At 38.3% G+C, this 13,902-nt stretch overlaps 1 protein-coding gene across 3 annotated transcripts in view; it reads right to left on the reverse strand.

Annotated features, from left to right (window-relative positions):
- TRAPPC9 (trafficking protein particle complex 9) overlaps positions 1 to 13,902 on the reverse strand; it is a 955,484-nt gene that overhangs the window by 802,056 nt on the left and 139,526 nt on the right. For all 3 annotated transcript variants that reach the window (XM_031955139.1, XM_031955089.1, XM_031955202.1), the window contains one exon: positions 1,849 to 1,975. In XM_031955139.1, coding sequence (XP_031810999.1) covers positions 1,849 to 1,975 — 127 coding nt within the window. The remainder of the gene's footprint in view (positions 1 to 1,848; positions 1,976 to 13,902) is intronic.

Consider the following 13,902-nt stretch of genomic DNA (forward strand, 5'->3'; position numbering starts at 1 on the left):
CTGTATGTCACTATCTGGCATATGCTTAGTCTTCCATATATCTAGTTTTATCAACTATATATGGCTAAAGCCAATCGTTTTATATTCCTATGGCTTTCACTGAGGTAGCTTTGTCATCTCCTCAGGCTGAATGCAACTAATACAATTTCACCTGCACATATAGCATTTAGAAAACTGTGCCACAAATAAAAGACTCTTGTACCATGCAAACTATCACCCATAACATATATGAACATTTTAGGTGAATATCTCTCTCCTTATTTATGCTTTGGTTGATGTCAGTACTCAGCAGAATACTAATAAAAAAAATTATCTTCATTCTTGCATCTTTCACAGAATCTTGTAAAATGGAACCATATAGGTGGGGGCCAAGGGATGTCTTATTTGAGGAGAGCCTTCAAGGTTCACCTTCAAGGTGGTACTTTGTTATACTTGGTCAGGTTTGACTGCTCTTCCTGACTTCATTTTAAGTACCAGAGACATTTCTTCATACCAGGAGTAAGGCATGAGACAGGAAAATATCAGTGGGCTAAACTCAAAAGTGAAAAAAAAGGTTAACTATAAAAATGCCAGCAGGACTGTTTCATTCAAGGTATAATTATTGAGAGACAGCTAGGTGGTACAGTGGATAGAGTACCAGCCCTTTAGTCAGGAGGACCTGAGTTTAAATTTGGTCTCAGACACTTACCACTTATGAGTTGTGGGATCCTGGGCAAGTCACTTAACCCCAATTGCCTCAAGGGAAAAAAAAAAAGTCAAAGTATAATTATTGAACTATTCCTCTGGCTCATGATGGAACAAAAGCAAAACTTTCCCCCTATTTTTTTAAACTTTGTTTATAATCAATGGCCTTTAAAAGTTGTGGCAATAAACCACTCACTATGGCAGATTCTCCCCAGACGAAACAGCTTCACAAATGAGCTTAACAACAGATTATCTGTCTTCTGAACCAACTCAAACACAGGAAGTTCAATGCCAAATGGTATAACTACAGCATGTGCACGTATATCCCCTTTTCCCCTATGCACACACCTATTATGTTTTACCTTTGATAGATCTGGGTACAGGCAACTCAAAACTTCTCTGACTTATTACTAAGATATATCTATTAAACTATAGAAAAACTATAATTTCTATTCCAATAAATTTCTAAGCCAACAAAATCACAATTCTTGGTGAAACAACACATACTCTGATGTTCAATATGAAGTGGACACATGGAATGATAAATGCAATGTTGAAAAATAGGGTTCAGAATCAATAAATGAAAGTCCAAAGCTTGTCAGATGTCTTGCACCCACATTTTGTTAATACACCCTTAAAGAAGAAAGTTATAAAGCAAGGAAGGGGGGGGACACAAAGGAATATTATAGAAATATGGTTTTATCTGATGGGAACAAGAAATATCTGATAATAGATATAACTGTCATTTCTGAATATGTTGTCTATACATGGTCAAATCACAAAAGGGATAATGCAATGGTCAAAGTAACACCAAATCAGAGTAAATGCCCAATGAGACCAAAGAAAATGAAACTACATATAATAAGATTATAACAACTCCAACCCAACCTGTTTAAACAATCTATTGATTCCAAACTAGGAAGAAAATATCAGCAATTTATAATGAAAGCTCATTTGCATAAGATTACAGAAGCAGATGACAGATGATTATCAAGACACAGTGAATCTCAAAACAGTAAAAAGCAGGTGGGAATCAAACAAGGTTAGAGAGTTTGGTATTGGATCCAACTAAGTTGGATCATCTTTTACAATAACATGCTCTATACTCAAACCTCAAACAAATGAAGAATTTCTAAAGTCCAATTAGACTGGAATTAATCTTACCTCACAATGGGAAGTTTCGTAAATGGGACAGGAGGTAAGTTCAGTCCATCTGGGAGAGAGAGAAGTTCCATTGTTCCTGGGCATTTTGAAGTGTAGCTTTCTAAGCTCTGTGTCACATCCTTTTTTTCTAAAGAAGGGAAAGAAAATAAAGTCAAGATCTATCACACAAAAATGATTCTGACATTTTCTAGAGCATAAAAAATACAGAACCTTAGAATGTTAGTTAGAACTAAACAATTATACAGTAAGGATTATGTAGCCTAATTTGCATTTTTACATACCAAGATCAGAGGTCCAAAGTTGCACAACCAGAAAACAGAAGAGGCAGATCTAGAACCCTCAAGTGGGTAGCAGCACCAGAGTTTGAACTCAGGTTTCCTGACCTCCATTTTCTCCCCTTTATCATTACATTCCATCTACCTAGTGTGAGTTCTACTACATCTCAAACAAGTTGCCAAAGTGAAATGGAAAAATAATAAATATTTCAACATAAAGATAATGATTTTAGAGAATTAGAAACTATAGTTTAATCAGAAAACTATGAACCAAACAAATTCCTTTATCTATTTATTGGTGATGGTTGTTTTTTGATGAGACTAGAAAAACAACTATACTTAATTTTGAGTTGAGTATATGGAAAAATATGAAATATAATAATAAAAATTTTCTTTATACATAAGTCTGACAAAGAATTTCAAGTGCTATCATGAAAATTATCTCATTTGCCTAATGTTAAGTATATTGAGTTTAATTATATAGGTTATACTCTATTATGTTGTCTCTAAAAATTCCATAGTTTTCAAAATGAAAGAAATTAACCTGTGCATCCAACGTTCAAGAGACTCATGTTAAAATGAAGACCAAAATAGAATTGCAAAGACCTAATTTCTAGTCCCACACACAAGGAATTGTCTCTATATTGTATAAGTCCAGGGCCTAGTACATTACAGGCAACTCAGTAGGTGTTTAACAAATACTTATTAGATTCACTGGAAAAGACATTTCACCTCTCTGGTCCCCTTTTTACTGAACCCCACCATTAAATTGCTCATTTAACTTCTAGTCAGGTTGGAGAATAAGCCTTGTAAAAAAGACAATTTTTACTCAATTGAAAGTGTTTATAGTTTTAAAATTTTAGTTCTCTTTTAATTCATTTGTTAAAATCGGAATTTACCAAAAAATTATTCAAGTTGACACTAATGAAGTCCGGCTTGTGTCTCTCATTATATAAAATGCATCAGCCACTTTTAAAGAATTTGTTTTAGTTTTAATTTTTTTCCTTTGTAACAAAATATAAGGTTGGGTTGTTTTTTTTTGGGGGGGGGGGTTTGAAGCAAAATAAAATAATGATTTTGTAGAACAGTATAGGAAATAGCAACAAAGGTGCTGAAGAAATCCAATTTCCAATTTTTTCAGCATCAGTTTTGCAAATTGGAGGCAAAATTCCATCTGGTGCCATTCCTCCTCCTCCTTCTCCTTTTCTTTTCAGCAAGATGTTAATAAGGCTCACTGGATTCACCAGTACCACATTTTTTGTTAGGTTTTTTCCAAATTGCATGGTACTTTTAATTTTAAATGTCACACAAAAATCTCAAGATATAACTTTAAAAGTATAAAAAGGGTAAACTTTTGAGGATGAAAATAACTTTCTAAGACAAGATATTTAATAAGCGAATTTCTTACAAGTCTTAGAATAATAAAATGTTGGACAAGGGAGAATCTCACAATATTAAAATATATATATAACATCAGACCTAAGTATTTGTTGACCTTCATACTTGAAGAGGATCAAGATGACATCACTATGGTAGAGTCAAGTTACCATGTGTCCGATTGTGGATGATCAGATCAATATAAACTCAGAATGCTCTGTCACAGGTTGGACACAATTAGTCCCTATGAACATATGGAGTAGCTCCTCTAATTATGAGCATATAATTTTTAGGGTAACTTTTCTAGTCTCTTCCTCATACATGGAGATGAGCAGTGTGATACTTAAAAGGCTGTTCAGATATCCAGGGCTCTATTGCTTCCAGTAAAAATGGCCTCTGTGGAGGGTTGTGTGCAGGGTTGTGACTATAGCTCCAAGTGTATCCACACTTGCAGCTTTATCACTTACCTATTGCCACAGAACTTTGAAATGGTTAAATGGTATGCTGATGTCTTTTGATTCCTGTGAAAATTGGATTTACATGAGGAAGAGGTGCACAAAGTCCTCAACCTTGCTCTTCCAGAGCCACCACTGCCCAGTGGTAGGACAGAGTCAAGACAACTGGAGAGGATGACTTTGGGGTATTGGTTGTTCCACCAAGCTCCCAGTGCCCACACCACCTGCTCCACCTGCCCTCAAGGCTGTTGGAACAAACTGTTCTCACCCTCGAGTTCTACCAGGGGAAGTCACCCCCTCACCCACCACAGGGTTTGAGACGCCTTGGTTAACCTCCTCTGGTATAGCCCGTCTGCTGAACGATTTACGGCAGTGTGGCCGCTGTGCGTGCAGCAGCTTCTTGGAGCCCCACAGGAGAGTTAGGGGGATCAGATGGACACCGAGAGGGAAAGCAGTCCTGTAAGGGGCTTCGCAGCCTTCACCCCAAAAGGACTGGTCTTCCCTACAGTTAAGAGATCTGAAAACAAAAAATCTAATCTAGAGCTAGAAGCCATCTCAGAGATGATCTAGTCCATCCCAAAAACAATCAACTGGGAAAGCTTAAGTCCAATCAAGTTGTGACTAGATTATTAGTGATGACTAGAATTCTAACCCCAATTCAAATGGTCTATTTTTCCATTCCTGTTCCTTGAACTATATGGAATCTAAAAGGTATGTTTTGGACTATTTTTAGATCCTGAAAAAAATGTTTGAACACTGTTAGCTAGAGTTTCATACCAACTCCCTATTACAATTTATCCAAAAACACAATGTATCTATAAAGGGTTGAAACTCTGAATCGGAGTGCTTGAATCAGACAACCAAGCATTTTAGGCTAATTACCGACTGAATGTGAGACAATTACTCTATTAGCATATGTTTCCATGAATGGCCCTTTTCACCATTGGTGCTGGCTCAATGTTTGGTATTAAGATAATTGTGGGCAAGGATTAAAGGGTGGAGTGAGAGAGGTGAGACCTCACTTTGTGGCAGGATGAGGAGGAGAGAGGCTGGCAACTCCAGACTAGAGAATCAAGGAAGGATCCTTGGCAAAACTCCTGGCAGTTTTGTCCAACTCCTTCACTATTCCCTCTAAAGACCAATGACTTTTGCTTATCCTGACTCTGGCTGTTCCTGAGGCCTCCAGGGAGCTAATCTGGACTTTACATTTTGGTGCCCAACATGGATTAAGGACCCTAATTTCACTAAAGAAGTCCTCAGTGATCAGGAAATAGGGTATTATAATAGACAAGCAGGGACCTTGCTTTGTTAGGAGCTAAACTAGTAATTCTCATTTACTAGGTGAAATGGGGCAGATATTAGGAAAAGATTCTTCCCCCAACCCCAACCCCACACCCACCACTGTCCAAGCGGGTGCTATAGGAAGCATACTGAGACTGATAAAGAGACAGAGTTTGAGTGTAACTTGGAAGCAGATTGATGGACTCGTGAATACATTAGAATGCACATCCCCTTGGTTGTTCAAGGAAGAAGAAATAGAGGCAGATAATTGGAAACTAGTAGGAGATCAACTATGTGAACAATATAATGATAATGGTCCTGATTCAATTTCCAAGGAAACATTCTATATATACAACATAATACAGTTGACTTAAAGAATCCTACAAGTAGAAACTAGGCATCGACCCACACCTACACCAAGATAAGATCAAAATGGGTTCATGACTAGGCATAAAGAATGAGATTATAAATAAATTAGAGGAACACAGGATAGTTTACCTCTCAGACCTGTGGAAGAGGAAGGAATTTATGACCAAAGAAGAACTACAGATCATTACTGATCACAAAATAGAAAATTTTGATTATACCAAACTGAAAAGTTTTTATACAAACAAAACTAATGCAAACAAGATTAGAGGGGAAACAATAAACTGGGAAAATATTTTTACAGTCAAAGGTTCTGATAAAACACTCATTTCCAAAATATATAGAGAATTGACTCTGATTTATAAGAAATCAAGCCATTCTCCAATTGATAAATAGTCAAAGGATATGAACAGACAATTCTCAGTCAAAGAAATTGAAACTATTTCTAGCCATATGAAAAGATGCTCCAAGTCATTATTAATCAGAGAAATGCAAATTAAGACAACTCTTAGATACCACTACACACCTGTCAGACTGGCTAGAATGACAGGGAAAGATAATGCAGAATGTTGGAGGGGATGTGGGAAAACAGGGACTCTGATACATTGTTGGTGGAATTGTGAATACATCCAACCATTCTGGAGAGCAATTTGCCACTATGCTCAAAAAGTTATCAAACTGTGCATACTCTTTGATCCAGCAGTGTCACTACTGGGCTTATATACCAAAGAGATTTTAAAGAAGGGAAAGGGACCTGTATGTGCAAGAATGTTTGTGGCAGCCCTTTTTGTAGTGGCCAGAAACTAGAAACTGAGTGGATGCCCATCAATTGGAGAATGGTTGAATAAATTGTGGTATATGAATATTATGGAATATTATTGTTTGGTAAGAAATGACCAACAGGATGATTTCAGAAAGGCCTGGAGAGACTTACATGAACGATGCTGAGTGAAATGAGCAGGGCCAGGAGATCATTCTATACTTCAACAATAATACTATATGATGACCAATTCTGATGGACCTAGCCATCTTCAGCAATGAGATGAACCAAATCAGTTCCAATGGAGCAATAATGAACTGAACCAGCTATGCCCAGGCAAAAAACTCTGGGAGATGACTAAGAACCATTACATTGAATTCCCAATCCCTATATTTTTGCACCTGCATTTTTGATTTCCTTCACAGGCTAATGGTACAATATTTCAGAGTCCAATTTTTTATGTATAGCAAAATAACGGTTTGGTCATGTATACTTACTGTGTATCTAATTTATATTTTAATATATTTAACATCTACTGGTCATCCTGCCATCTGGGTGAGGGGGTGGGGGGAAGGAGGGGAAAAACTGGAACAAGAGGTTTCGCAATTGTCAATGCTGTAAAGTTACCCATACATATAACCTGTAAATAAAAGGCTATTAAAAAAAGAAAAAAGAATCCTGCAAGTTACAGAAAAAAGAAAAATTTTAAGGACAGCCAGATGAGGAAGTGTGAGGAGAAAAAGAAAGAGAAAGGAGAGATTAATGGCAATATCGACTTAGGGCATGAGTGAACTTAAGTGAACTTGAAAGGCATGGTGATTCTCACTCTCACAACCCAGCTTCAACTCTGCCTACACCCAAGCTGGTCCTTGACCCTCCCCCATCAACTTCACCTTCCCAGATGGAGGAAGGAAGAATAGTGGGAGGGGCTGTGACACCATAAGCACCCCCCTCACACACAATCACCCCCTCCTATGAGTAGATTGCAAAAGGCACTACTTAAAGCCACAGAAGAAGGGCAGGATTTAGCTGATTTGAGAATAGAAATGTATCCTGTGATTGAACAACTTAACTCTTCAGGTCAAGAAAGTAGAAGATACACTCTTTTTGATCTAGAAATAATCAAAGATCTGAAAAAGGCTTGCACTCTTTTGGGGGCTATATCAGCTTATGTTAAGATATTATTATTACAGAATTTGACTTATGAAGTCTTAACCCCTAGGGACTGGAAATCTATAGCAAGGGTATGCTTAGAAGCTGGACAAAACTTGTTGTGGCTTTTTGAATATAGTGAGCTCTGTAGGATACAAGCCCAACAAAATAGTCATTGTGGAGTTCATGCTCCAATCACCTGTGACCAACTAACAGGTGTAGGCTCTTATGCAGACAATTAAGTATAGATTACCCCAGAGCAGCATATGAGAAAATTGCTGCTGCTGCTATCAAAGCATGGGCTTTTTCCCCAGCCTTCACAAAAATAGCACAAGGGCCAAATGAACCCTTTGCTAACTTTGTGGGACATTTGCAGACAGATGTCATATGAACTATTGGTGAAAATGCAGCAACAGACATTATGATAAGGCAACTTGCTAAACAAAATGCTAATGAGGTTTGTAGAAGAATTATACTAGGACTAAGCAAGGATGCTTCTTTAGAGGAGATCATAAGACGCTGTGCCACAGTGGACACAAATACCTTTTATAGACTCCCTAAGATCCCCTATATAGACTTATATAGACTCCCTAAGATCCCAACATGGGCAGACAGGGTCCCTTTTGGCAAGGGACTTCCAGAGAGACTTGAAAATGCTTTCAATGTGGTAAAGTAGGGCATCTGACAGCTCAGTGTTGGCATAGAGACAGAGTGAGAAAACAGGGTGGGAGAACAAGACCCAATATCCCAAGTCCAAAATGCAACAGAGTCTTCCATTGGGCCTCAGAATGTAGATTGATTCAGGGAAACTGAATAGGGGACCCAGCCCCAGGGCCCAAAACAAAAAATACTTGGGACATGATGGCAGCCGATGCTACACCCAGAGTGCCTAGAAGTCCAGTATCCAGACATGATCAATTAGCTGGGAAGCAATCTGATGGGAGAAAGGGATTATACAATCAATCAGCCAGGAAGCAACCTGATGGGAGAAAGGGGAGAATAGAGTTGTATGCAGCTAGGATTACTGGGATACCCCCTGGAGAAGTGAAATCTGTTCCTCTCCAGCCTATGGATCCCTTGCCTCCAGGCATAGTAGCTTTGACCATTTCGCCTCCTAAGAGTGCTTACAAAACAGTGTCCATCCATACACTGATGTGGGAAACTGGGGAATGTGTAGATAATATCACAGTCACTAATACAGGTAGACAATGTGTGACTTACCAACCAAAAGAAGTAGTAGTATCAAGTTTACTGATACAGACTCCTAATAAGCAATGTGGTGATAGTCATCCAGATTCTGACTCCAAGCAACAAAATCCAGGAATATTCTGGACTGAAGCTGTGACAGCTGACTGACCTATGCTCATTATTTATATAAATGGCATACCATTAGAAGGATTGGTAGACACATGTGCAGATCGTACAGTCATTAGAGGTGCCAAATGGCCCAGTCACTGGCCAAAGATTAAGGCAGACACTTATATGTCTGGCATAAGAGGATCAATAGCAGCTGAAGTTAGTGCTACCACTTTGAGATGGACATTGGAAGGTGAAACAGGAGTTTTTTTTAACTCATTTTATAGTTGAAAAATCCTCATCAATCTGTGGGGAAGAGACATGTTACAACAATTAGGATTAGTACAACAAATGAGTACTTCGGTTTTTTAGGTAGGGCTGCTGTTGAAGGCCTGCCAACACTTTCACCTGTTCCTATTCAATGGAAAACTGTACACCAGTGTGGATAGCACAGTGGCCTTTAACCAAAGATAAAATTCAGGCCTAATTAGATATAGTACAGGAGCAACTTGACCAAGGACACTTACAACCTTCTCTAGGTCCTTGGAATTCCCCAGTATTTGTTGTAGGAAAGAAATCTGGAAAATGGAGGATGTTGGCTGATTTAAGAAAAGTAAATGAACAGATGGAAACTATGGGAACTCATCAGCCTGGACTTCCATCTCCTACTCAGTTGCCTAGAGAATGGCCTCTTTGGATTATAGACATTAAGGATTGTTTCTATTCTATCCCTCTAGATAAAGAGGATATGAAAAGATTTGCCTTCAGTGCCCAGAATTAACTTAGTGGAGCCTTATAAAAAATATGAATAGACAGTTTTGCCACAGGAAATGAAAAACATCACTATGTGTCAAATGTATGTTGCTGCTGCTCTTACTCCAGTAAGAAAAGCATTTCCAAAAGTAATGTTATTACATTAACATGGATGGTATATTGGGATGTGCACCTGAGGAACAAATTAGAAGCATATCTACAAAAGACCATGGAAATACTAAGGAACTACAAATTGCATATAGCTCCAGAAAAAATTCAAAGACATGCACCTTTTCAATATTTAGGATATGAAGTATACCATAAGGTGCTCACAGTACAAAAACTTTCCTTAAGAACAGAGAAGCTAAACACCTTAAATGACTTTCAAAAATGAATAAGAGATATCCAATGGATGCGTCGAGTATTAGACTTGACTACCTATCAATTACAACCATTATATGACATTTTAAGGAGAGACAGTGCTTTAAACTCACCACACCAGCTTACAAAAGAAGCTCAAGAGGCTTTGAGAGAAGTTGAACTGGCTTTATCCAATGTGGATGAAAGAGTCACTCAAAAACCCTTGGAAATATCAGTTGTTGCTACAAAAGAGGCATCCATAACAGTCCTTCATCAAGGAAAAAGTGTGATAGAATGGGTGAACTTCCCAGCACAACCAGAACAAAGCCTTACTCCTTACACAGTACTTGTGGCTAGAATTTTATTAAAGGCCATTAAGCGAGCAGTACAATTATCTGGGATAAGACCTGACAAAATATACACCTTTTATACCAATGCACAAATTAATGTATCCAGAGTAGCAAATTTTACTGGCCACAGCTCCAAATTTTACACACAGGTCTACATTGAAGATAACCCGACTATTATATAATTGGTGATGGATTTTTGAAGAAAAGGTTTCTAAAGTTCCTCTTAAAGGACCAACTATCTTTGCAGATGCATCCAAACATAATATTTGCGCTATATACTCCCGTGACTTTAACTATAAAGAGAGTAGTCAGAATTCCTTTTCAGTCCACTCAGCAGAATAAATCGTATGCAATCATTCTAGCTCTTACTTATTATCCAGGACATATAAATATAATATCTGATTCAGCCTATTCAATAGGTGTGGTACAAAGAATTGCCACCGCCCAAATAAAATTTCTAGCTTCTAATATATATCAGCTCTTTAAGGAACTTCAAGAACAAGTGAGAAAGCATCCAGGTAAGATTTATATCTTGCATGTCCATTCTCATAGTGAACTTCCAGGTCCTATTTTTGATGGTAATTCAAAGGCAGATAGCCTTCTAACTATGTTGGCCAATACTCTTTTGTTTCATGCAGCCCAAGAATCTCATTCTAAATATCATCAGGCTGCTCAAGCTTTACATTTACAATTTGAAATAACAAAAGAGGAAGCTAGGAACATAGTAAAAGCCTGTATAGCTTGCCTTCCTTAGCACGCTCCTACGCTCCCTCCAGGGAAGAACCCTCGTGATTTGAGAACCAATGAAATTTGGCAAATGTATGTGACCCATTATAAATCTTTTGGTCGTCTGTCTTTTATCCATGTTGTAGTAGACACCTTTTCAGGATTCACTTTTGCAATACCAGCAGCAAAAGAGACAGTCCAGGTGGTCACTGAATTCCTTACACAAGCATTTGCAATAATGGGTGTGCCACAAGCAATAAAAACAGATAATGGACCTGAATATACTTCTAAACATTGTGCACACTTTTGTGCACAGTATAAGATTTTACCCACCACTGGCATACCCTTTAATCCGCAAGGACAGGCAATAGTAGAGCGAAGAAACAGAGACATTAAGACGCTCCTCCAAAACCAAAAGAAAGGGGGAACCACAGGTAACCCTAGAGAACTTCTAAATTTAACTCTTTATACTATTTTTTAATTTTTGGTGGAGATCCACAGGCTCTGGCAGACAGGTTTTATAACCCACCAGAAGGGCAGTATCCAATGCAAGCAGCTCCACTATCTGTAGATAATCACCAGGTGATGTGGAGAGATCCAGAAAGTGATGAATGGAATGGACCAGATAGGTTAACTGCTTGGGGAAAAGGGTTTGCTTTTTATCTCTACAGATGAAGAAGGAATCAGATGAGTGCCAATGAGTCATATTCACCTTGTCCATTGGAGAGAGACAGAAACCCTTGAAACGAGAAGAGAAGACCCAAGAAACATCAGGTGGTTCCATCGCTGACTGTGCCCATCATTGAAAGAGCATGACAGTTATGGCATTTGACTCATGGACATCAAAAATTGTTGGACTTCCTTGAGCCCTGCTGCTCTGTAAGCAGAGGCCGAGTCATGCACAAATGACCACAGACCTAACTCACAATGATGCTCCCCTAACATAATTGCAACAAGGAACTTTGTGTATTGCTGATTAATTCTGGGGTTATCAGGGAGAGACTTAACCTTGCCATAAGTCTTTGGCTTGTTCTAGCTTTATTTTGATTTTTATTTGATCTATTTACTTCACATTGGATTGGTCAAAATTATGGTGCCAAGACCTTCTAGAGGAAGGTAATTCAAAGATTTGAATAGTTAGAAGAGAGAATGTGTGGAATGTTGTGCCACCTTTCCCTTTTAATGTCCTGACCCAGTTTCTCTAATTGTCTTATTTAGTTACTCTGCTTCAGGTTATAACCTTTTCCTCTTAATGTTTGATGAGATAAAGGTTTTATATCTTTAGGCTATAATCATTCCTTCTTAATGTTTGAAAGGATAAAGGTCTATCCATTTTAGACATCATTAGAATATCAGTAACCTCTCCAGTATCTCCCTCCATTATGTCATCCTAGGTGCCTCCCCCCTATTAGGTTATCCCCCTCCAGGTACCTCCCCCATTATGTCATTGTTCTTGTTATCTTATAAAAGAGTCTTGCTGTCTGATATTCAGGGCTGGATCCTTTGAGACCATAGTCTGATAGTCTCGTTCAGCCCTGGGACCAAACATGGATCATTTGGTCCCAGTAAATCTCTCCATTTAATAAACTAGTAAATTGTTCTCTTAAAAAAAAAAAAAAAAATTGTTGGACTTCAAAATCCTCAGGAATCATAGGAATCCCTGAGACATGAAAAGATGTTGTAGGTCTTGAAAACCCTCAGGAAGGTTTTCCTGTTGTACTTCAAAACCCTTAGGAATCATTGGAATCTCTGAGACATAAGACTGTTGCAGGACTTCAAAAACTTGCAGGGATCATTGGATTCCCTGACATATGAAGCAATGGACAATAGGCTGGTTTTGGACTATCTCTTGGCTGCTGAAGGAGGCATGTGTGTGATTGTTATTTAGATACCCTCCTTCTAGGACTTCTGGAAATCTTTTACAACACCATGTTGATTTATATTGTTTGTTATATCACTATTTGCATGTACAATTCATGTTTGTTACACCACATTGAGCCTGCATTGACTGTGGGGAGAGTCATCACTAATAGCCTATGTGTTATTGCTATGTGCTTGTGTAATACCTCCCATGCTGATGGGTTTATGTATACCTCTTTCTAGTAAGACCCTTCAGCCCAGAAACCCGCTAGCAATATCTGGTTTGATTCCCCACTTCCCTTTGGTACTATTCATCTCCCTTCCTGAGAAGTCAGGGAGGACGTGACCACCTGTGTTCTAAAACAAAAGAAAGCAGGAGATATTGAGTGCTGAAACTCTGAAAAAGATATGCTTGAATCAGATAACCAAGCACTTAAGGCTAATTACCTATTCCATATGATCATGATTCTATCAGCATATGTTTGGATAAATGGCTCTTCTCATAGTTGATGCTGGCTCAATGTTTGGTGTTAAGATAATTGTAGGCAAGGATTAGAGGACAGAGGGACCTAGGCCAGAGTCACTTTGCAGCAGGACAAGGAAGAGAGAAGTTGGTGACTTTGGACTCAAGAATCCAGGATACATCTTTAGGGAGCCTGTGGCAGTTTGCCTACTTCTTTCACTTCTCCCCCTAAAGACCAAGGACTTTTACTTATCCTGACTCTGGCTGATCCCAAGGCCTCCAGAGAGCTAGCCTGGACTTAACATTTATCAAAGCTTATATATAGTTGGTAAACAGACTGTCATCAAAAGAAGAGATTCTAACAAGACTAAGAGTTTGAAGATTTACTGGTTTTAAATTTCAATAGAAGACTCAAGAAAAAGGCTCACTGGTTTCTAAGCAATTTGGTATGAAAAGCCCTTAGATATCAACATAGAAACATTAATTTGGTCCCTTAATGATTTCAAATTTCAGTTATTATATAGACTTGTCACTAGCATACAAGACAAAAGCTAAAAATGCTAATTATCTCTTGACTAGA

The sequence above is a fragment of the Sarcophilus harrisii genome, chromosome 1 (assembly GCF_902635505.1).
Source record: "Sarcophilus harrisii chromosome 1, mSarHar1.11, whole genome shotgun sequence".
NCBI lineage: Eukaryota > Metazoa > Chordata > Mammalia > Dasyuromorphia > Dasyuridae > Sarcophilus > Sarcophilus harrisii.